Below are 24693 nucleotides of genomic sequence, written 5' to 3'. Positions count from 1 at the left end.
AGCTCGTTTGTTGAAGACATTTTGTATTATATACATTACTGATCTAACATTGAGGTTGGTTTTATATATGTACACATTTAACTAACTTTGATGACCCTCTATCATTACCGAGTCAAACTTCGTTTGGGCTTGATCTCATGACCGCCGCGTACCCTCTTATGCAAAAGTGCTTTTTCATAGTTCCTATTTTCCCCCATCCCCAAACTCCGGTGATTGGTTTAATACATCGCGGGTGCAATAATGCTGCAGTAGTGTTGCAGTTTAGCTGCCACGAATTTATTCGTAGATGCCCACCTTGGGGTTGTCCGCCTTATTAATTCCTCCCCTTGGTAGGGTTTATGTATGATCCCTTTTCAAGAACTTCTTGCCGTTAGTTTTTCCATTACCTAGCCTTGGACTTGACCCTGTTGGCTCGAGCAGCCGATGACGGGTGAAGATTGTCATTGTTAGTTAAGTCGTCGCTGTCTTCGATGATAGCGCCATCCTTGCTCTCGCCATATACCTCGCGCTCAAGGCCCTTTGCAGCATCCCAGCTAGCCTTCTCTGCTAGCATGACATTGCTTAGGCGGCGGTCCGGGTTGCTCTTAGCACGGACGACCTCAGCCTTGCTACGACGTAGGTAGCTCGTGATGAAGAACGACACGAACAGGTAAGTTAAAGGTGCGAGGTAGATAACGTTAAGCCAAATCGCGAAGGTTGCACCGCTTGTTGTAATACAATCAACCTTTTGGTATCGAGTTACATAATTGGCGCCCTGGTGTGTGGAATTAGCTTCGGACGAGGACACCACGGCAGCAGCGCTGGCAGCTTCGGCAGCGCCGAAAAGTGTCTTCTTGAGACCATTAACAAAGCTAGCGGCACTGGGGGTCGCGCTTGCAGAGGCAGAGATGCTCGATGCTGCGGCGGTGGCTTCAGCAGCAGCAACCTCGACCTGAACCGGGACTAGGTACGACATGAACGAATGGACAATGGCAACGGAAGCACCAATAATGAACTGTGAGATCTGGAGCGAGGTAATTGTGCGCTTGACCACCTGAGGCACGCGGATGTTGAAAGCTGTCACGGTAAAGTAGGTGTACTTACTCAGAGTTAGCAGCTAGATATAATTAAACTTAGAGACGAGAACCTACCATGAGAGCATGGATAGCCGAGTTGAAGAAGACGAAGATCCAGATGGGTGTCGACATGTAGCGCATACCAGCCCACATGGCCATCATAGCACCGGCGTGGTGGTAAGTCTGGAGTGTCGAGCTGTATTTGCCCTTGGCAAGGATAATCAGGGTATCAATAACCTCGTAGAACTTGCTGATGTAAAAGACCCAACCGTAGAATGCCAACCCCTCGTTCCAAATTCGGCCCCGGTCATCTGGGCTGGGAGAATAAACAGTATTCGTAGCACCGGCACCCAACGATGGTTCCCAGATTCCTCGAGCCTGGTTGTAATCGATACCATTTTCCAGACCGGCAGTTCCGTGGATCTTGCAGATACTGTCAACAGTACCGGCCCAGCCATTGGGTCCAACCGGGCTCACAATCGAGTTCCGGAAGGTATTCAACATGCCTAACCAGGTCCATGCCGAATATACGGCAAGGAAGACGTTATGGAGAACGACCAAGAAGTGGAATGCCTTTGTCTTGCTGATAGCCCATGGCTTCTTGCCGGTTGACCTGTTGTATGCATTAAGCGCCTTAGCGGTGACCGCGTAGACGGCAGCGATCGTGATAGGCACTTTTGGGTCCAAGGCGTTGACGTATAAGTTGTCTGGTATGCGGAAAGGTGCGTTAAAGCTCGGAGGAGGGATAGCATGGGGCTCTGAGTGAGGCGGGAACTGGAAAAGGGTGGCCGCTGGGGGCGAGAGGAGGACGATTGGTGTAGCCATTCTCGCTATTGGTATCCCAGATAGGAGAAGAGTCTTTACAACTCTGGTAACTAGAATTAGAGGCGCTGAATATAGATTCGTGAAGATGTACAAGGTGTATGTCGAGAGTTGTCTATGAACGCATTGGAGAAGAGAAAATGCAACTTTGGCCCTGCTGGAAGTCACAAATAAAAGGTCACGATTAAGAAGACAATATGTACGGAGGGGTTAGCTCCTTTTTTGAAGCTATCAAATATTTAAACCGCCTCTGCAAATTTACCACCAGGAAATAATAAAAATTTTGATGGATGGATGCAGTGCAGCAAGGTTCCTGCAGACTTGGCCGCGGTACAATTGATTTCTGGGTGCGCTAAGGCTGGGTTGGGACAGGGGGAATGACGGGAATGACGGCGAGGTCACGATATCTGTCGTCGCTCAAGTACCACGAAGCCAGAAAAAGCTCAACAGTTGAAGAGTCTGGTTATCTGGTAAAGATTTCCTTGATTTTCATTGGTCTGTTTAACTCGCCCCTGCCGAATCGGGTATAAACACTGTTTTTGGGTTGTGGAATTTTCGAACTGGCTTCCATACATTAGGTACATTAGGTATGTACTCTAGCCTCTAGTAGCGCTAAAAGATACCGGCTGCATATAAGTACCTAAGTACATACATACATATTGTAGGTATTGGGTAGACATTTACCTACCTATATCCCGTATTCGCCCATATATCATATGTTCTGTATGTAAGTCTGGTAGTGTATTGTGCTCACATTTCCCCGCTTATCGGTCATAAGGATGCAATTTTGACATATTCTTTCTTCCATTTTGTTGGTGACATGGTGACACAAAAGCAAGTGTCCTATCGAAGCCTGCGAGTGTCAAACGAGACGGCGTCTGGCATAATGTTGACCCCCATTGACTCTAGACTCTGACCGCTTCTCTAACGATTAGAGTTACCTAGCATGTGGTCGCATCTGATATGCCGAGGAAAGTTCGTTATGCCCGGTGTTTGTGGATCTCTCCATCATCCTAAGGACCGACTGGGTTGCGAAAAGCGGCTTTTATGCCGATATCATACTATATAGTCGTCATGAGAGGGCGAAGAGCTGAGCTTTGGAGCCCGATATCACAAGTCCGCCTCGGTAAGACCATCTAGAATCCATGGCGAGTACCAAACAGGAAAACCTAAAATTAAGTTGTTGGTAGACCAGTCCGGAGCACCGGGATACGGATAGGTGTGGGTCAACCGGCGTTGCGGGTGCCGCGAGAGAAACAATCTCAAGGCTCTCCGAGTTTCATCAACTCAAGAAACTTTGATTTTGAATTTTTTTCACTCATTTCTACTTTGACCGGACATGGACTATTATACTCATTTTCACCCATGTATAATAGTAAGCAGTTTCTTATCTGGGTGAGGGTATTATTGTTCAAAAGGTGGGATTCTCACCATTTGGTGGTTCTTGAAGCTGCAGACAATGAACCCGGATAACTTACTATAGTAGGTAGTATGTGTGTAGGTACCTAATGTTGCATTATCAAGTACCCAGGTAGGCAATCAAGCCTCAAAGTTCCGAGATCCGCTTCCCAACAAAACTTACAGTCTTGCAGTCTTGCCTTTCCCCTCATTGCATAACCCCCCGCATTATGATCGTATCAGCCAATGCATTTTTCTTTTTTCAGGGGCGAGTTCCTGGGTGGGTGGAGTCCACGGGTTGATCGTACCAGATCTCCCAATCAGGAAACAGAGTCGTGAAAAGGTACGTAAATACATATGCGGAGTCCCGACTTACAAGTCGTCACCTAAATTTCAATAAGTTAGGAACCTTGCGCTCATCCGAAAGTCGTCAGAGTACAGCTTGTCAACCTCGTAATCCTCACATGCACATGCACATAGGTAGTTTATATTCGATCATTACGTAGTTGTGACTTACACCATACTGTTCGGTAATTAACATGCAAGATGATGGTTTGCTCGATTTGCTCGATTTGCTCGATTTTGTAGCGGATGCTAAGTAAACGTAGTGGGCTTTACACACAACTCCAAAATGCAAGTTGCCCCTCTCCCAACAAAATTTGGAACACAATATTCATAGGGCTAAGTTCTAATATACCATGCGACGGAAGAGCACATATGGTAGTATTCGGCTAGTTTCAATTAACTAACTACGGTAACTATCACAAAACAGCATTACAAAAGCGTCGGATACATCTGTCCTTTTGACACAAACATCAAAACGTCAAACAATACTATAATATAGTAGTAACGAAGTCGAAATATCTTAGTCAAGTCGTCGCCCTTACAATTTTTGATTGGCATATTCTGGCGTATCCCCTGCTTAGACATCCGAGTTTTCCGATACCTTACAGAAGAGGGCAGTGCCATTCCATTTGGCTTTCAAGGCGCCTAAACGTGCTTATCTTCTCTGCAACTATTATGAACTAGAGATCTCGGCCGTTCCTAGTACTAATAGCAGATCTATGTATGTGGTTTCAACTAAACAGCTAACCCTAGACATTGCCTTATACCCCGCAATCAGGCTAGAGCTGAAGAGACTGCATTAGGAGGTACATACATGTAGGTAGGTATGTATATGTAAGGTAGGTTTATATGCAGATTAGAGCTGGACTTAGGTAAGGGGTACATTGAGGTTTATGAGGTTTAAAGAGGAAAATGGCCAATCAGCGTTTGAACGAGCGGTGAGCTGTTATACAATTCCTATTCTTCGTGGAGTTACTTAATCTAGCTTAACCAATCAGACTCAAGGGAGGCTAGGTACGAAGTAGTATGTATGTAACCTCAAAGAGCCGAGGCAAGTAAGAGGGCACAGACCAACTTATGGTTGTATCTTTTTAGTTCAACGACAGCTCTTCAAAGTAAAAAGTACCTAGGTAAACAACACAGATTAACTCATTTCTATGTTATAAATCACGGCTCTTTCTCGATTTTGATAATGGTTACTACTAATCACCTCACGGCACCTATTCCAACCCAACTCCCCGAGCTGAAGCCAGATACATACTTTTCTCAGACGCAATGGCAGATTCTCCTTGCGCTAGTCGATGCTATCGTTCCGTCGATTGTCGCAGACTCAGGAGTAACAGACAGGAATAATCACCTGCAAATTTCTAAATCTCAATTAGAGGAGTCATATGAACGTATAAAGAGTTCTATGAAAAACCCGCCAGACTATGAGAAATTCCAGCAGTATCTTCAGGCGCGTCCCTTGGACAACCCGCGATTCTTACGAGCAGTCAAGCGCATACTTGAAGGCGTTCCAGATAGTAATAGAAATCAGCTCGGCGCTATCCTAAATATAATGGCGTAAGGCGTATTCTTGTCCCATCTCGTAATAGTTGTAAGCCCCAGTGTAGCTAACGAGTTGAAAAGCACTCGTCTGGGGAGCCTAGCTGCAACGGGATATTACACTTCTTTAAACGAACAACCAATTCACGTCAGGGAGTCAATAGTTCAAGCGTGGAATCACTCGTGGATGACTGTTTGGCCGTTAATCGGAAACTCAATTACCAGAATAGCCAAGGTCTGCTTTGCTCAAACAGATCCCTTGTTTCGTGAGTTGAGCGGCTACACCGAGGTTAGCGACGACTATAAGCCCGGCCCGTCCTTCGACTTCGACTTCATGCAGTTCGAGGCCGGGTCTGAGATAGAAACCGTCGATACTGACGTCGTAATCGTCGGCTCGGGTTGCGGAGGGGCAGTCTGTGCCAAGGTCCTTTCCGAGGCTGGACACAAGGTAATCGTCGTCGATAAGGGCTATCACTTCCCCTCTTCCCAACTACCGATGACAGCCGAAGCGGGTGTTAATTTCCTTTATGAAGGAAATGGTGCCGTACAGAGCGTAGACGGCTCCGTGACCATGCTTGCTGGTAGCTGCTGGGGAGGAGGTGGGACAGGTATGTAATACTGTCATATATCAAAATTGGGATTCCTTCGACAAAATTACCGAAGAATCACTTCTCATCACAAATCCAATACCACTACGCCGGCTTCCTCTACTAAAATATAGCGCTAACACACTTTACTACAGTGAATTGGAGTGTTAGCTTACATCCTCAGGGGTTTTTACGACAGGAATGGGCGGATCAGGGCCTGGACTTCTTCACCACGCAAGAGTTCCAACACTGCATAGATCGTGTCTGCGACTTTAGTGAGCTTCTTCTTTGACTTCCTAGGCCATAAACTTCTGCATCTATGTTAGGATATATTGGATTTTAGCAGTCGGACTGCACTTTCCCGCTTCGTGTAATATTTTAGATGGAGGAATGCTAACCGTGATTATTATAGTGGGGGTTAGTGATGCCCATATACGCCATAATCATGGGGCAAACGTGATTCTCAACGGATCAAGAAAGCTGGGCTGGGCTGCCAAACCATGTCCTCAGAATACTGGAGGCGCCGAACACTACTGTGGCCATTGTGCTACCGGTTGCGGATCCGGCAAAAAGGAAGGCCCCTCTGTCAGCTGGCTTCCGGCTGCTGCAAGAGCAGGTGCGAAGTTTATTGAAGGCTTTAACGTCTCTGAGGTGCTCTTTGACGAGACTCGTGGATCGAAGACGGCGGTTGGCATATTAGGAACGTGGACATCACGGGACAAAGATGGAAATATACATACGCTTGAGTCCGAGAGGATCCAGAGACAGCTTCGAATAAGAGCGAAGAAAGTGATTGTAGCTTGTGGTACACTCAACAGTCCACTGTTGTTAATGAGAAGCGGGCTGAAGGTAGGACCCTTATTATACTACATACCTAGGTAATACCTTGGGGATGGCGCAGCCTAATTGGTTACCAGAATCCTCATATCGGCAAAAACCTTTATGTACATCCAGTCGGCCAAATGAACGCCTCTTTTGACCAAGACATTAAAGGTTGGGAAGGCGAGTATAAGTTAATCTCTATATTGTATCTAACGACACTAGGACTAACGGTGCTACGCAGGGGCTATCTTGACGAGTGTTTGCACTAGCTTCGAGAACCTTGATGGGAAAGGGCATGGTGTCAAACTTGAGCCGACTAGCGGTATGTATGAAAACATCTCGTATTGTCATTTTCGAACCCCCTTTTTAGAATGGTCTCGAAACACAGTAGCTAACGCTCAGTAGTAAGTATCGATGACCCTATCATTTCGACTCACTCGAACATAGCGAAGATTCTAGAATTGTAGGGTTGCAAAGCTGACACGAAATGTTCTCATGCATTAGATGATTGTAAGATAGCCCAACGCTTACTTAGTCGTAACTAACTAACTCATGTGATTACATATAGCCTCATATGTTCCTTCACGGACACCCTTGGCGAAGCGCGCTTCAATGGAAGCTAAACCTTCTCCGCTGCCGGCAGATGAACAGTTACATCGCCATAGCCCGTGATCGCGATACAGGGCGAGTGTATCCAGATCCAAACGACGGCCGGCCTACTATCGAATACTCACCCTCGGCCTTCGACCGTAAACACATATTAGCCGGAATAATCGCCCTAGCAAAGCTATGCTACATTGAAGGCGCAACCGAGATATGGCCATTTGTCAAAAGTATACCGTCGTTCGTACGGCGTTCCCGCCCAACTAACACCACGCCAAAAGCAGAAGCAGACGAGTTAAACGATATCGACCAAGGTATCAACGACCCGGACTTCGCCGCCTGGCTTAAGACCGTCGAACGGACCGGACTTAACTACCCGGACGCGACCTTCTCGTCGGCGCACCAGATGGGGACATGCCGCATGAGCGCGCACCCAGCTCGCGGCGTCGTTAACCCCGAGGGCAGGGTCTGGGAGACAAGCGGCTTGTACGTGGCGGACGCGAGCGTGTTCCCGACTGCAAGTGGCGTCAACCCCATGATTACCGGCATGGCTATTGCGGATTGGATCGCTAGGCGTGTCTCACGGGATCTGGTAAGAGGAGATCAGATTCGCGCCGCTTTGTGAGATATACCTATGACCTCTACTGGGGGCGGGGGAGAAGGGGGGTGCGCGATCCACGAGTATGTGCTATTACGTGGTGAGCTTGAAGTAACCTCGTAGGAGGGGATTGCTATTACGACTTATCTACGTCCTAGAGTTTGTTTTGACATGAGTACATGAGTACCTATATTGCCATAATAAGCTGCGTCGTAGCTATTCTCTTGATGTTTACCGAATATCTAGGACTTTCAAACCCCTTAAAATTCCGGAGCGCATAGACTTGTAGAAAGAGAAAAGTGTTGTGAGAGTAATACAATTATAATTCTCACACGTCGCAGTGAAATCCCACGGACGCCATAGGATCTCATCCGGATAAGCGAGTCGAAGACCGAACACTCGGAACTGGTAGACTCGGTGTTGATGTATGTAGTACTATGAGCTAGCCGGCACCCTCGAATAGATCCTAGGTAGTGTCTATGCTACGATATGGGTTATCATCTAAGACTTGGCGAGATTCCTTCATACCGGGATACGGCCCGAGCTGAGGCACGAGTATCCCAGCAGCACTTCTTGTCCTGGAGGCTTACTAGCAGCTACGGCAGTTTATATAAATACCTGTACCTATTATAATCTTTATAATGTTTATATTTGTCATTAAACAACAGCTGGACCTGTCAAATGAATAGTTAGGAGGTATAAAATAAGATGAGCTGAACATCTCGACCCCTACTACCACGCAACAATCTTATGCATAGCAGGTTTAATTAACTGCAACAATATCAGCATCTGGGTCTATTGCGTCACTATCGTGTCCTACGTTCTCGGAAATCTGGAGGCTGGAAATAAGCATCACCGTGTGATACAACCTAGTCAGATATTGCGGTGCACAAAGATGGGGATGCTTGAACGTTGTCATAAGGTTATCAATGCCGTACGCGTATCCGGGGGGTGGCATGGCTGCAATACTATAGCCTTAATCTCTTCTACCCGTCTTGGTAGGACTCAATATTAGCTGACCGCCGGTCTAGATTCACGACCCAAGGATTGGCAGTAGGCTATCTAATACTCATTCCTGGGCTGAGAATAAGCACCTAACTTAAGATATGTTATTTACTTAGTTACTCAGGGGGGTATTATCGTCGATTACTCTATGCATAATACGACAGTCAGCGTCCCTTTCGGTATGCAAGGCCGTAGTAGATAGAGACGACCATCATACAGAAAGATGATGGCATGATCTAGATACTACAACGCTCCTGCTTACAGGCTGCATCTTCTTGGACGTCCGTTTGGGAACACTAGCTCGTTCGTTAGTCTAGTAGCACGAAGTCTTGGAATGAGCGGTCAACGGTGCGGCCTTGTTTACTCGTGACGTTTTCTGTTGTGTTTCCCTCGTGCGGCACTATTACGCATTTTCTAGTTCGAAACCGAGAGGTGTAGATAGTGGCGACGAGGCTATCTTGCTGCACCATACGAAGGGAAAAACGCCCACCTGTTTATCTATAAGCACTGACAACATCAGGCTTACAGCTGCAGGACAATGCAGGACTTGATCGGCATAGAGACTGACATCAGCTTTTGTAGGTACCTAGGTAATCCATCCTATAGAAATGAGTCTTTAACAAGGCTTTGTGTATTGCCACATGGCACACATGGCGAAACCTTCCAGCCCCCAACTCAAGACGGTAACAGCGCACGAGGAAAGAAGACGAAACGACACTTTGAGATTAAAGTTTACCAATAATCTGGAGAAAGGGACGGCGCGGTTAATTAGACTTTCGGGCACTCCCGTTCGGTGTTACTATTTGCGTTCCCTAGTAAGCTTCTTTGGGTATTCTTTTAATCATTTACTCCTCGTACGGCGACCAATAAGCATCGCCGACACCGCTCCAATTTATCTGCTGTGTTCATCTGCTGTGTTCGGGTCGTAAAGAAAAAAAAGGGGGGAGGGGAAAAACCCAAGCCGGATATTTTTTTTCTTTTTCTGACCCCTCCTCTTCTCCAAATGATGGCCATAAAACAAGGAAAAGGGGGATATCCATTCTTCTAGACTCGGGGCTCAGCCGCACACGTTGCAACGGCAGGCTTATCTCATCTGCTACTCTCACTCCCACCCCTAAGAAGAATTGGAAACCAAGGCTCGTAGGGCTGTTATCGTCGCGCCTTGGAATATGCCTCATGCGCGCGGGCGCGCGGAGCGAGCGCTTCTCGCCCGTCAGCACCTAAAAGGGTTCGGGAACAACGCGGCTGTTAGAAGACTTCGGCTGATAACTCCGAACTCCTTCTGCGCTCTGTGACGCGCGCGTCACTACATAGTATTACTTACACCACGCCTCGCGCTTAATATATAATATAAAATATTAAAAAAATGATAGTAATGCAAATAAGTGAAATGAATACCTAGATACGTACATATAATTTAATTTTTACCGATAGAGAATCATACCGATCGGTATCATGTCTTATACGTACTTACTCTCTTTACTCTCCTTTTCCTATTCACTGTCCGGCAATATGATGCCGTACTCCATTACGGTGAAGCATCCGGTAGTCTCGAAAGAGGGGCCGGGCGATAGTTTATTTTATTTCATTTCATTTTATGTATGCTGTATGCGGGTCGGCATGTTGGTCGCTCTCCGCCACGACCTTACATCCGCATGCATGCATGCATATGTATGTATGTCTCTCCTCCTACTATTCACTATTTACATTAGATTAGTAAGACACCCTACCTAGCCTACATCAACGTGCAGGCCGTATTCGTTTCTCGTTGATGGGTTCTGTGGCACGCCGGTGCAAGACGCGAATGCCGCCGTCTGTTTCTAATAGACTGACACATAAAGTAGGCTTAGATGCGGCAATTATGTATGTTTGGCGTGTGTTTTACCCCATACGGATGTTGCGTATGTAATGCGTGAAGTTGAGAAACATGACCCAACATAACCCAACATGCATATAGTACGCCCCCTATAATAATGTTATTCAGCGGACCCCTAAAACTACTTCGCTAAGATCCTAAAACGTATGTCTACTGCTGCCTTATAAAGTTGTCGTAATTTTTCAAAAACGTTATTTCAAAGTATTTTATGCTATAAAACCTTGGTATAATAATTAAAATGTTTTAAAAAGCGTTGCTTTATTCAGAATTAAAAGTCCTGTTTTGTATTATGCACGCCCGAAAAACTAACATTACCTATTACAGGGGGCGTACTATACATTAGGTACCTAATAGATGGCTGAAGCAAAGCCCATCGTGCGTGCATGTTTCGACCGTGTTCTTTTCGTGGCGCAGTTAACGTCACATGTAAGTACGTACATACACATACACATATACTACTTGCACTTTACTATCAATTTTATCTAACAACCACCATCGAAAGAACGTGAGGGCCACACGTCAGAAGCAGTATAGCATAGGTATGGCATATGGCATGTAGCAGCGCTCGGCAGGTTCTGACGATCCCCCACATTTGCCCGATAAACAACCAAGACAAAAAAGCGAAAAACCAGAAACGGGGAAAAGATAGCCTAACTCGATAGAGTACCTACCTAATCCGGACATGATGATGACGAGATCTTCGCGGCAGACAAACTGTCTCCTATACGATACATATCGCGACGGACCTGATATTCGCACATACGCGACTAGGGAGCCATGTCGCGTATTACATACATCTTACCGGGTGAATAGATATATATGTATGTATGTATTTATGTATGTATATTAGCATGCGGAATTCCGTATAAGGCCTTGTATTATACGATCGACACCACATACAATAGGTAGGTAGTAGGCCCGTAAGAAATCGTAGACCGAGAGTGGGTTCGGTTCAGATAAACATAGTAACTCACTGGTAACCAGCCTGCTAAAATTGAAACCGATCTGCCAAGTCCCATCGGCCCTGTCTCTTGCCATGTGTTTCCGGATGGGGTTCGCAACTCCGGATAGACAGATGCCGTTCTCTTCTTCGCCTGTGTCTGTGTGGCATATCACAAGAGGCAAAAAGAACTCAAACTTGTGGCTTTCGTCTCGTTGCTGACGCGCATGCTACTACATAGTAGATCATCAAGGGCTTACTATTTAGTCTGTGTCTGTGTCTGTACTAATAACGGAGGCTGGCGACAGGAAAGGCAAGTCCAAAACATCCCAACGGCCGCGTCGAACGGCGCAGCGCATGGGATAGAGTGTTACGTTTCTCTTGCGCCCATGCATGCCCCACGCGTTGGAACCTAACGAAGGTCAATGATTTTAGGGGGGAGGGACAACATAGTGACACATGTGGCTTATGAACTTCATAATGTTCAATTAACTACCTACGTAGATACTATTGTGATTTCAAACTAAACAATGCAGGGGGGAGCTTTTTGACCATACATGCCGGCCGTGTTTGATAATTGCCTCCAGGGCCACCGCCGACACGACTCTTTTATCCAGCATCTCATGCCACTTAGTCGGTACTTGCGCAGCAATGTACCCCCTGTGCGGCTCACCGTCACTCATCCGGGGAATCTTTCGTTCGCACCGGGAGATCCGGATGTAGTGAGACGATGCTACAATTTGCCGCGCATCATTCCCAGCCCTCTATCCCTGGAGAAAACAACCTACCTCCCTTCATCGACTGCCATGGCCACCTGCATGTCTAGGCATGCCTACCAGAAGTTGGTAGGGCGGCCGCGTCGCGCACCTAACTCGGCGCGGCGCTTAGTCAAGTCTCTGGGAGAGGCGTTATTCCGAGGGATGACCTGATGGATCTAGTAGTGTGCGGGCAAAGACGGCGGTAAAGGGCTCCGCATTTCCCTGCTCAGCAAGGGTTTCCAAATTATGCCCAGCTTCTTTTGTGTGATCGTGAGATCTTTCCCCCCTCGCTTTCAGGTCCCGGCCATTGCGTTCCGGATTGCTTACCGATCTTGCCACGGCGCAACCCAGAATACGCAAGAGGCCTTGGCATGCTGACAACCAGTGTCTGCCTTGGGGAGCAGTATCTCGGATGATCTGCTTTGATTTCGGTTTCGATGCGACGTGTAGAATCGACCGTGCAAGATGCAACTATGGGACTCAATCCCTTGCATCTTCCATTCGAATAATCCATTGTCGCTTGATGGGATTTCTTGCTTCGAAGAGAAGGTTCAACGTCAAGTTGAATATGGTCCTTGTCGTCGAGGAAGTCGTCATTAAGCTCGTGGAAATATTCGTCATTAGGTCGTTCATTAATCGTAACACATGAAACCGAGTCCCGGGAAAAAAGAATGAAGAGTATCTCCTGAAGCGAGGACGCGAATCAGAGGGCCGAATCCATCGTCCATGGTTTCGCGGTTTGTTAATCGGGGTATCTTTGTCTAAGAAAGCCACTTTATGCCGTATAACGAGAGGAAAATAAAAATGTGGTAATCGAAAAACTTGTCCTGTCCAGGTCTTTGCCGGGCGATGATCGGGTGCATTGCTGCGTATACCTCTTATTTTAACGTAGAAAAGGAAAATCCAGCCTCACATATCTCGAGGCCCTGCCCTACTTGTAAATGCGATCAGATACCCACCGAGTCCCAGCCATGTGGTGAAAAAGAAATACAGCTTTGTGACCGAGCTGGCGGTTGTGAAGATGTGAGGTATACCCTATAAAAACAGACGCTCGCTTCCCAAACATAAAAATAAAATAAAAAAGAAACACCGAGATTATTATATATGCCAAAACGGTCGAAAAGTTCGTTCCTGATCGATGCAAAACGCCGGGATGCACTGGGACGCGATGAGATCTATGCTGCAGATGTCTTTTTCGAATTGGAGGAAACGAGAACCGAAATCACCATCTGAAGTCAGAGGGCTGCTAAGAGGTCGTTACCACTGGCAGGCGATCCTCCGTGGCAGGCGGTGATTGTCATATGGTCGTCGTATACTCTTGATATCGATCCCAACCGAAACCGCCATATCCAACACCCACACCGCACTGCGACGCTAACATGCTGGGAAGCGGTAGCGCCGGAATCGGAGCCGTCACCATCGGCGAACTGTAGAACATTCCGGCCGTGGAGTACGGTTGGCTGTACGGTATGCCCGGCGAAGTCACTTGAATGTCATGCAACCCCATGTTAGCCCATATCGGCGCAGTCGATTCTACCGAGGTAGAGTTGGGGCTTGAGGGTAGAACCCTCCATGGCTCGACCGGAGCAGGCATAGCAGGCGAATGCATAGATTGCGACCACATGTTCGCGCCCACTGGTGAACTGGGTAATAATGGCGGTTGGCGGACGACATCGACGATCTTCGGCGGTGGCGGTAGTAGCGGTTTATTTAGCAATCCCATGATGTTATTCTTAACCTCCTCACTCTTCCCACATAATAACTCTCCAACACCCTCCTCTTCTAAACCCTCGAGGGCGGAAACATGAGTTCTATAAACGAACTTGTTAATAGCCTGGATGAAGTCTTCGTGCAATTTCTTGGCGTGCTGCTCCTTCTCGGGCCAGTCGTAAGTGTCGGCCTTAGCGTTGACGCAGTAGATATCCTTGTGATATTCGATAAGAGATTCTATCGAGTCGGGCGTCAACTTATAAGCGACTTCATTCCGCAATACCATATCCACATGAACAATATAAGCCTCGATATGCATTAGCTGATAGTTGAACAGAGCCTCTATTAGCGGATTAGAATCCTTGCGCAGGTCGGACTCGGGTGCCTTTGGTAACATCAACGACGCCAAAGTCCAGATGGCATTTGGCGAAGAGAGCGTCTCGGTCAGACATCTTTGGTGTTGCGGTATGCTGTTCAGCGGCCTCTTGACTCTGTTGATGCGCTTTAGAGTTTGTGTTAGCCAAGGCTCGACTTTAGAGCCGAGGACGACGTTGACGGACGAAGCTCGCGGCGCAAAAGCGGCGGCCGAAGCCGGTAACAGTTGTGGAGGCATTGTTGTATAGTACTATAAACTCCGGAGGAGGACAGAAGAAATGCGACAAGGAATATCCAAAGGTGGTGGAGAGCGCTTGCGGAAGAGAGGGGGGTCAAGTGAGATGGGAAAGACGAATAATAATAATAAAAAGACGGCACAGAAAAACTAGGCGTTCCCAGGACTGGGGATTAGCGTGTACGCCTACAACCGCAAATAAGAAGAAGAGAACGGTGGACGAGTAGCTCGTGAAGAAGAAAGAGGAGGGTGAGAAAACTCGTGTTGTAGGTGTGGGGGTGTGTTATAGTAAAATCCTCTTGGTGCTCTGTTCTTTGACTTTTTTCCCCCTCTCTCACCCTCGGCGCGCCGTGTACAATATAGTAGATCGATTTTCCGTCCCCTGCTCGCCCTCTCCAATCCCTCGGAGCATTCCTAGCTGGTAATGGGATGGTATGGGCCATGCGGGCAGGCCTGGTTTCGTACGGTCTTCCATGGTGTGTCCACTGTCTTGCATTAGGAACCACCACCAACGCCAGGTAGGTCAGGTAGGTCAGGTAGGTCAGGTATGTCAGGCAAGTCAGGTTAGGTAGCGCCAGGTAGCATCCGCAGAACGAGGCAACGCAGGGCAGGCATCAGAATAATCCACCGATACCACGGCCGACGCACCCTAGTCATGCGCGGCAAAAGAGGAGCCATCGTCGCACTGCACTTTTTGAGTGGGCTGTGTATGCGACTTGCATATGCCCCAAAAGAGAGAAGAGCAAATGGGAGAAGTAATTCTGAACGACCCGAGCTGAAAATGCTGCAGGTGTGGCCAGTGCAGCGCCACTAAACTCTACCTACTTAGCCTCTGCCAAACTCGATTTCCAGGCCACATCTAATGTACCGGTACAAGCGACAAGGAAGCCCTCCTTGGGAAAGAACCCACCAACATGTCCACAGCCCAAAGTACCCATGTACTTGACATATGTCAACTTCCAAGGTTGCTTCCTTTATCCGGTACCTTCAATACAGTGGACATGCACACTCAATCAGGAAACATCAACTGTTTCTTGTTTATCCTATTCTTTTTTTAATTTATATAGATGTTTACGTTGCCTTCAGCCTCGTTTGACGTATCTTAGGTGGTTTTTGTTGTTATGAAGCATTCCGAGTTATGAGTATTAGTCCTCCTGTCCCGCTTCATATCACTTTAATAATGTCACGTAGTAGAAGAAAGAAAAAATGCTCCGTAAAAATGATTTATAGTCTAGAAGGTCGTATGCCTAATGCCTATCTAGGTTGGTACATCTGTTTCATCCGAGAAGAGGTACCGATATCGTTACTACTTACATATTCATCGGCCCATCTGCAATGGAACTAGTTCTATATTGGACTTTGGAATATTAAACCCCCTTCCCTCGGTGATTCTTTTGAGATGTGATATTCATACATTAACGTCGCATTGGAATAATAAATAAGCACACTGTCGAATCTAGAAATGTGATATCGCTGTTAGTCCTAGACACCAAATAGAAGCACGTTGCAAATAATAAAGCACTATATACTAATTACGAGATCATCCTTTCCCTGCATGAACTTCTTGAGCAAGCTGCAGCTCTATCTAGTACCGAAGGAGCCTTGTCGTTGTAGTCATGCATGCTGGTGGACGCAGATGACCTAGAAGCCCATATGGTAACCAATGCAGTAGCCAGTCAGATCAAAAGAGCGTGCCCCATAGACCATCGATATGAAAGGTCCAATTCGCTGTTAGGAGATCGCCCGGAGCTCTTGGAACATCTCTGGAAATTGCCGTATCAATGCAACTTGCCGCTTTCTATTCATTGGAAGTAAGTTGAAACTGATTGAGAAATAATTGGTAGACGTCGCTTGACATTGATCGACTGATGGTAACCCTTTGATAATAGATACATCCTTGCTGCCAACCAGTAAGAGTCCCCAGCATCCTAGAGCTGCATTGCGATGCTGCTATATTCTGGGGCAGCTCCTGATGACTTGCATGCGAGTGAGGAGATAACGTGAAGCGTCGCCGCTTCAGTAGGTAATCTGAAACCTAGTAAGTAAGCTATATGTATGCCTCAAAGAAGGAGAAGAAGAAGACTAGCGCTTGACCAAAAGGTCTTCTTCCCTTTCGAGTCAGATGCAGAAACGACACTCGCCTCGGGCTTCTTGCCGGTTAGTCCTAGAGGAAGAGATGGATCCGCCGAGAGTTATATCTGGGGTACAGAATCCATAAGCCGAAGAACCGCAAGGGAGAACGGGCAATCTCGTACGCTCATAGAGGCGCTTACAGCGTCAAGGAGCTAGTCGATGGGCCATATAAAAAAATGAGGCATCACAAGATAGGGTCCAGATTGCGTGTGTATATTACCAGATGGGGACGAAGAGAAAAGAGCGAGCAAGTCTGACGAGAGCTAGAGCCATGTCGATATTGAACGAGAACCAGTCGATGGCATATGTCAAGGTTGTAACCCATGTTAGGGGCAGAAGGTGAGTTGAGGTGTGTCGATGTAAATTAGCTGTTTTGGGTTATAATTGGTTGATTCATGCGAACCGGAAAAGTATTGAAGTGGAGAAAGTTGATTCGAGGTTGAATTTCCATTGGCTATAAAATGAGAAGAATCAGGGAAGCACCACGATGATATTTCTGGGGACCTCTAAGTCTAGATGTGAGCGAAACGGAAAATAAGGATAAGAACAAGCGAATGATAATTCGAGAAAAAAGAAATTCAATTCGTGTTTCATGAAAGGAGCCTCAGGTCCCCCAGGGGGTTTAACAAAAGGAGGAACATCTCCAGTCTCCTATGTGTTTACTTCCTCATCTGGAATATTACCATCACCCCATTACGGCACCGACTAAGACTAAACTTAGTTCCCGCCCCGGAATATCGGTCTTTGGTTACACCGAGAGTCCAGACCAACCCTTTAATAGGTTGTATATCAAGGTCCCCGGGGTTCTTCGATCGTATCGTGATCTAGTTGATAGAGAAGCCCGCCGACTCCTGAGATCCACTAGGCCGATCTTGAGCGAGTTGAGGCTTCGTCACGTCGACGTATGCCTTAGAAAGGACAGCCGGCTATTAGACGGCTCCGCTACTACATGTATAGCATCCTTGGGTGTGAGTATCATAAACAGGCCCATGTTACATGATCCAGTAATGCCGAATCTAAGCTTCCAGCAGAGAATCAGTCATGTGGCCCGAACTCGAGACGCTCTCAGCCGAGAGGAGACAGGATCAACAAGGCCACCTAAAAACGATTGGAGATATCTGCTCACCTGTTTCGGTCAGTAGAGATATGATACAGATAATTCGATTGGCTGAAAATATGATAGTTGAATGAAATGAATTTTGATGATTGGTAAAGGTAGCAAAAGAGATAGAATTCTCGGTTGCCGAAGTCACTTGACCGTCAATGCCGGTGTGGCTCGTGCATACCTCCTACTGGAGGTAACCTTGTCCCTGGTCCGTGCATCTCGATTCTATCTTTAGGTAATCGCAAGTATGTACCGGTACGTATCCAAATTTCTTGCGCATCGGCAGGCTAGCAACGGCCTCTCCGTAGTCCACAATTCCGTTCCTTGCCGCCTCACTAGGTACCTATGTATTTTTACCTTTTTTACAGTGACAAGCCACGTCGCTTCTAAATTCTCCGCGCAAGGTTCCTGTTTGCCTGCCTACAGATCGCTTCATGACGTCCCGTCGTAACGGATCTTGTCGTGATGGATCTTCTTAGGAGTATGGAGATTCAGGTTATCTCCACTAACATGTGCTTCTTCACGGACCAACAAAAGCCTATTAGAACCGCAAGGTCGGGGCACAAATGGGAGGCAACCCAATGGAGATGTTTCCATGGTCTGCCTCGTCTATACCATCTACCGTGGTAAGACCCGAGAGCATATTTTCGTGCATCATATCCGCTTACATGCAGCTCAATGGTTCTATGATGCATCGGTGGAGACGTAGATGTAAGAGTAGCCGCCAGGTCGATTAAGTCAGCCGTCCCTTGAAGCCGTCACGAGCTTCACGCGGCCAATTTGCGAGGGCGGTATTAACCCCTTCTAAGACGAGACGCGCAACGGCGATATCATTAGAGGAATGATGGCCAGTAAATTCCAGTGCATTAAAATACTATATTGCCTATGTATGTACGTTGATTAAGAGCCAAGTCAAGGCTCAACGTGGTCTTTTACTTAGTTAGGTACCTCGTAAATCCAGAAGCCAGAACAACACGTCTTCACGTATTCCTTTGGTTACCAAGTTCTTTAGGTAGTTTCTTAATTAGCCGATCTCGAAATAGCGCAAGAGAATATGGAATCATAAGATCGTATTACGTAAATAGCCATTGCCGCGAAGTATGCAATAATAGAATACTAATAAGGAGTGCCCACATGATGATAAATACATGTGAAAATCGACTCGATCTCTATCGCTGTGGCGCAAGCTCGGCATTAAACAAGACCCTTGCTTTTCTGTACATAGAGACACTTCCACCATGCGCGGTAGTTCACATCTATGGCTCCACACAGATATGTAACTAAAAGTTACATGTTACCAACTTGTGGAAATTCCAACTGTAAGGGCATGTATGATAGGCGTCCCGTTACGAAGAATTCTGCCAAGGTTCCCAGGCGAATGGATAGGCATTGTTCTGATACATGACACTTAAGGTGATCCTCAGTGAAATAGTCAGTTCAAATCCATGTGAAGCTGAAAAAAGACATACATATGTAGGTACGTACCTAAAGTTGGTTTTCGTATGCGGGGACCTTGTCGATCCATAAACCCCCAGTCGATTTATTTTTTAGATACATACGAAGTACGTAGGTACCTAGCCTGGACCCTGGGGAAATGTGGCTGTGTTTAGTTACACAGCACAGCTCTAAATTCCACGTTGCGGCCCGCCAGCGCATCACAACGTTACTTATTAGCCACACCTGCCGCCGGCACACGGCACACGGCACACGGCACACCGACTGAACAACTCAACGATCTTAGATTTCTCGCTTAGTCTCCACCGCATTTAACAGATTCGAACCGGATATGTAGAGCATCTTTCCTTGTGCGTACGTGCGTGCGTGCGTGCATAAGCGAGGCCATGACCTCATAGGGGATTTACACCTTAAGCCTTAAGGATGCGGAACGTCCGAATCCGCTCAACAAACAGTACTTACTACTATGCAGATAGACTCATCAGAGGGGCCCTCTAGAAGAACACGAAGGACTAAAGACCCACAGCATAAATTCTACAGAGTTACTCGTTCATCAACTAAGGCTTTTCGTTCGGATCGACTTTGCCTCGTTGACGTATCTGGCTTTTTGCCCGGCCCAATGTCGTGTTAACGACCCACTGGCCCGACCGGGTCTATGGCGAAGACATCTGAGGCCTCCTAGAGAACAACGACCATCAACAATCTATCAATGGGAAAGAAAAGAAAAAGGCATTAGGCGGTGGAATAGCAGGGTGTGAGAACAAGGCGACCTACGATTAGGCGCCGTTCTGCCAATAATCGCATAAAAACTTCAAATAGGGTCTCATGACTCACCGTTGACAAGCCTGCACTATTTCCATAATTGATTGGACATCTCAAGCACATAACATGAAAGCCGCGTCATTTCACCCTCTACAGGGTCTCTACAAGGCCACTCTTACGTCAAGAGCGAAGTTATCATGTTGTAGGTATTCTACGCGCTGAAGGATCACTGGCTTTTGGGCTTCAGCGGGGATTGGTAAGTCTTGCCGACATACCCAAAGACTGCCCAACATGAAAGTCCCGGAGTCCCGAGCAAAAAAAAACTTGATTAGGAGAATTACGAACGAATTGAAATATTTTGATCCGTCGAGCGCATTTTCACCGCCCTTTTGCAGCAATCTTCTGACTGCTCGAGGATTCATGTGGAAGAAACTCACATACGGTGATATGCAGTGTTCTAGCTATAAGCGCCGTCGCTTAACAATATCTTGCTTCCCTGTCCGGACTTCATATGGTTCGATTCAATCAGCCGACGTCCAAGTCGGATATGGCCGAAGAAAATCGAAGCAAGTATAACGCTATCGTATCTAACCTCTCTAAGTGAAGACATTGGAAATCCATTATCCGAGCTACATTCCGAGTCGAGCCGCCCGGAGGGTGTTCAGCCCAAAGCCGTGTAGAACAAAAATTATCAGGGTCTTCAGGGGTCCCGTATTAGTTAGAATTGTAGTCATTTACACAATAACGTAGTTGATTCCTCCCTCCCTGCTCGTATCGAAACGTCTTCCACCTAACCATCAAGTAACTACCTGTTATATATGAAGATTAGCATTGCCAGTGACTGGTTCTTACGTGTCATTTATTACGTCCACCATTAAATATTACCTCTAGAAAAAGAGAACTATGAATCGAAACACGCTGTGATTCAAAGTCATGCCCAAGGTAATTTTCAGTAAGACATGAACAGCACGATATGGTTTGCTAATTGTAGCCCTGGGGTGCTCTTGAGGCGTTATTATTTACTAGGTACCTTAGAAGAACAATACACAGGACCCCAGGAAACCCAATGTGTTAGAAGGATCAATTGATAACTTCACAGAGACAAATCTTATAGTATATAAACTGTTGATTTTATTCAAACAATCCTAATCGTCTCCAAAGTCGTCTCTTCCCACAAACCACCCTCGTTGAGATAACAGAGACCAACCCGCCGGTAGGTATTCGGCTCTAATCGTGGCAATAGTAAAAGGGCATACGCACAAATTACATCGCCATAGCGTTCCGGCTTGACCTGAGTGTACACCAAGTCCGCCTTTGTCAGAATCAAGCATTTGAACTTTAACCCCTTCTCCAAGCACGACGATGGGAAGTCTAGGAATGCCTGCCCCAGCCTTTCTTCGGACTTGTCTCGAGGCGACTCGTACAACGCAAGCTTATTCAGAGCCACCGTGTGTTCGGTCCATAGCTCCCACTCGACATCTAGCATCCTACCCTCGACGTCTAGATACCCCGATTTGACCGGTCCGAACACGAAATCACTTCCGTCAATAAGGGTAACGGCACAGTCTAAGATTTTAAAATGCCATGGACGATCGGTCGTCCACTTTCTCGATTGTTTCGGGTAGAGGGTGCCGTTGTCGTATTTCACGCTAGCCCAACTCCAAGACGGAGCGGTATATTCGTCACTGGGCTCTTGGGTTGTGGTAATGGTCGAGAGGCTGTTTGTCGGGTAGGAACGAAATATATAATACCACTGGAGGTCAACTAGAAGTGTTTCTTTCCATAGGCCTGCAAGGTAGGTCATTCCGTTATCCTCAGCTGCCATTGCAGCAACGGCCGAAATCGCAGAAAGCTTGTCTGTTGGAAATGAGAGAGATCGTTGTGCATATTGAGACCGTATTTCTATCCATGTCATCGACATTTCTCTCCTTTTATACGCCTCATCTATCGCATATCGATGGGACAGCCTCGATTCCCATGGACTAGAAATAATGGCGGAGGCCTCTCCAAAGTAGTTCTGGACGTACCCGTCTGGACTGAATTGAATAGGGGGGTCTCGGTGTTCTTTCAGGCTACTTGGGTCGGCAATTAGCTTGTTGCATGTCCATTGGATCCCCTGAGAAGTGAATCGTAAGCGGCGCGAAGAGAGTGCCCACTCTTGTAGAGTCCATCCGCGCGAATCGATGGGATCTTTCAAGTCAGGGGCTTCTTCCCGGAAACCTAGGCTTAATTTTATATATGGGAACTGAGGCACACCTTTTCCAATGGTAATGTGGAATGGTTGTACCTTGAAAACTGGAGGAAGTGGTGGCTTCAAGAAGCTCTCGGAGGCTCCTGGTGAGTTAGCCGCCGAAATAGTCATGGCGCTGTGCTGGTATATTTTCGCCATCAACGGCAGTTCATTGAGCTTGTCCTCAGGCGAGTCCTGTATAATACACAGGGCATCAACCCATATATAGCGAAAGCCAAGTTTCCGAGTAACGTCCATAGCATCTGCAACCGACGAAGGGATGCTTTGAATATCAAGGCCATCGAGCTTGATGGGTAGAGTGTCTCGGGTTAGTGTATAGTTTTGCTTAGCACCCCATACGTAACTCAGAGTTACATAATCCTCTATTTCTATAGAGCCAGTTTCGACAAGATGTAGATGCAGAGGATCCCGAACATCTATTAGACGCGTGGGTCGAAATGTACTATTCACGGTACATTGGTGGTTTTGCTGGCAGTCATCAAGCCATCCTCGTACTACATGCGGCCACTCTCCGCCCGCCGCAGAAAGTCCTTTCCATTCCCTACTGAAGACTTCCTGGCTAGCATCAGATATTACTTCGAGCCAGAGTGTACCACCATAAGGAGGGATGAATATCCAAGGCTTGGCGCATTTTTCACTAGGTGTAGCCTCAATCTCAATATTGATGAGGTCAAACCCAGTCGAATACTTGCCTTTCATAATCGATATTGTGAGATTCACCTTTGCGTTACAATCAAGCGACTGAAAGGTCAAGTCGGGTTCGGCTTCTTTCGTTTGTGATTTTGTTAAATCTTCGGGTTCGGCGGGGCTTTCAAATGTCCCCATGAGGTATTCATAAGCTGAGCCTCGCTGATGGTCATCGTCGTGGTTACCCTGTGGTATGCCTGATTCGGCAGGTGTCGTTGTAGTTGTCTCCTGTGCTTGGTACCATGGTATATGGAGGATGAAAGATCTTTCACTAAGAAGCGGGATCTCATTTTTGGCGGCAGTTAGGATTGAGTTGCCGAGGAGAGTACATAGATTACAGCCATTGAGCATGCTATGGTATACATCCGTAGCTAGAAACTCACAGGATGACTGGATTTCAGTCTCACTATCGCCACTTGACTTGAGCTTTCCGTATAGATCTTCGTTAAGTAGTTTCTCACAAAGTTTGCAAGGCCGTGTAAGGTCATCCCGGGGAGAGAAAAACTGCTTGGGAGGCTCAACCTTCCCTCGGAGTCGGAGCATTATGGACAGAGAACCTAAATCACACACCAAATAGGGCGAAATGGTTAAAGAGTAGTTTGAACAGGAAAGACTATTTTAAATACGAAAACAGTGGATCGCGTATTGAATTTGAAGGCATCCTCGTTTTAGATAGAATCCTTCGATGCCAAGTACCTAAACTTCGTTGGGCTGGGCTCCAGTTCCCCAGCCAGTAACATTCATTCTTCAACTATACATGCTTCGCCCCCGGTCTATTTTACTATACTACTATCTTATAATTCATATTGACATCATATTTGATTGTTATTATATTGAAATACTAGTTATATGTTGTTTTATTATTATTTCATATTAGTCCTGAGCGCCTACTGGCAACAAGCATGCGGTGGTGAAGAAGATACCGAAGTATAAGTAAAATTCTCTAAGTATTATTGGTTCATATGGTTTTAATATCTGTTTTCTAACGCTGTTATTGGAAACGGCAAATCTTAACTTAGAACATTTAGAACATCTTGTATTACAAAGGCTTTGATACCTTGGTAGTCACGGTTATTTGGATTTTACTCAATCCCTTACTTTCTTTTATGATCTATGTTCAGTGTGACCAGGTTAAACTACTAATGTAGCTATGAGGCAAGTTAGGTACACAATAAATATTCTTCGATTATGGCTAAAGCCACGAATTTAATTCTTCTAGGGATAAATACCTACCTAGGTAATCAGAGATGGACTCACATATCCAGATAAAGCTATACTACTTCACTGATACCTTGTATTATCTCATGACTAATATAAAAGAAGGTTCTTAGTATACACCGCTGTAAAAAGTTGATTTATCAAGACCACTGAAACCATGAACTATAGCGTTGAAACCGTGAATATTGTTTCATAAGTGACCTTTAACCTGCTTGAATGATATACTTCAGATGGTGCATTAGTTTAAGCCTCATAACTCTACTTGCTGTCGTAGTTATTAGTATAGTGTATTTAATATGAGTTAACATACTCATTTAAATAAAACTGACTGTGTCTTCAATATTGACAATACTAATGCTTCACCCGTACTGTCTATTGATATAAAATTGCCGAAACCCGATAAGCGTG

The 24693-nt window shown here is 46.4% G+C and overlaps 4 protein-coding genes across 4 annotated transcripts; 1 reads left to right on the top strand and 3 right to left on the bottom strand.

The window, feature by feature from the left end:
• Positions 1 to 382: 382 nt before the first annotated feature.
• On the bottom strand, positions 383 to 1880 carry F4817DRAFT_317074 (GNS1/SUR4 family-domain-containing protein; the record flags this gene model as incomplete). Its single annotated transcript, XM_049300763.1, has 2 exons — positions 383 to 1078; positions 1131 to 1880. 2 exons carry the CDS (start codon positions 1878 to 1880, stop codon positions 383 to 385), a joined length of 1446 nt encoding a protein of 481 aa, XP_049157867.1.
• A 2867-nt stretch (positions 1881 to 4747) lies between these two features.
• Positions 4748 to 8399, top strand: F4817DRAFT_341313 (long-chain fatty alcohol dehydrogenase). The gene is made up of 8 exons (XM_049303737.1): positions 4748 to 5183; positions 5250 to 5773; positions 5908 to 6027; positions 6165 to 6601; positions 6670 to 6754; positions 6816 to 6895; positions 7079 to 7084; positions 7143 to 8399. The coding sequence occupies exons 1-8, from the start codon at positions 4813 to 4815 to the stop codon at positions 7800 to 7802; spliced, it is 2283 nt and encodes a 760-aa protein (XP_049157866.1). The 5' UTR covers positions 4748 to 4812; the 3' UTR covers positions 7803 to 8399.
• A 4747-nt stretch (positions 8400 to 13146) lies between these two features.
• Positions 13147 to 14957, bottom strand: F4817DRAFT_151587 (uncharacterized protein). Its single transcript, XM_049297987.1, has 2 exons — positions 13543 to 14957; positions 13147 to 13316 (listed from the first exon to the last, which is right to left on the bottom strand). The coding sequence occupies exon 1, from the start codon at positions 14675 to 14677 to the stop codon at positions 13652 to 13654; it is 1026 nt and encodes a 341-aa protein (XP_049157865.1). The 5' UTR covers positions 14678 to 14957; the 3' UTR covers positions 13147 to 13316; positions 13543 to 13651.
• A 6189-nt stretch (positions 14958 to 21146) lies between these two features.
• On the bottom strand, positions 21147 to 23724 carry F4817DRAFT_341291 (HET-domain-containing protein). Its single transcript, XM_049303736.1, has one exon. The coding sequence runs from the start codon at positions 23608 to 23610 to the stop codon at positions 21265 to 21267; it is 2346 nt and encodes a 781-aa protein (XP_049157864.1). The 5' UTR covers positions 23611 to 23724; the 3' UTR covers positions 21147 to 21264.
• Positions 23725 to 24693: the final 969 nt, after the last annotated feature.

This window comes from Daldinia loculata (assembly GCF_022478755.1).
Source record: "Daldinia loculata strain CBS 113971 unplaced genomic scaffold F4817scaffold_33, whole genome shotgun sequence".
Classification (NCBI taxonomy): Eukaryota; Fungi; Ascomycota; class Sordariomycetes; order Xylariales; family Hypoxylaceae; genus Daldinia; species Daldinia loculata.
This window is presented reverse-complemented; position numbering and strand designations above follow the sequence as displayed.

Bases quoted from the DNA above. Each gene is read 5' to 3' on its own strand.
- F4817DRAFT_341313 (XM_049303737.1), top strand. From the start codon at position 4,813: ATGGTTACTACTAATCACCTCACGGCACCTATTCCAACCCAACTCCCC. The intron at 5,774-5,907 runs GTATGTAATACT...ACTTTACTACAG, and splicing joins CTGGGGAGGAGGTGGGACAG to TGAATTGGAGTGTTAGCTTA. The intron at 6,602-6,669 runs GTAGGACCCTTA...ATTGGTTACCAG, and splicing joins TAATGAGAAGCGGGCTGAAG to AATCCTCATATCGGCAAAAA.
- F4817DRAFT_151587 (XM_049297987.1), bottom strand. From the start codon at position 14,677: ATGCCTCCACAACTGTTACCGGCTTCGGCCGCCGCTTTTGCGCCGCGA.
- F4817DRAFT_341291 (XM_049303736.1), bottom strand. From the start codon at position 23,610: ATGCTCCGACTCCGAGGGAAGGTTGAGCCTCCCAAGCAGTTTTTCTCT.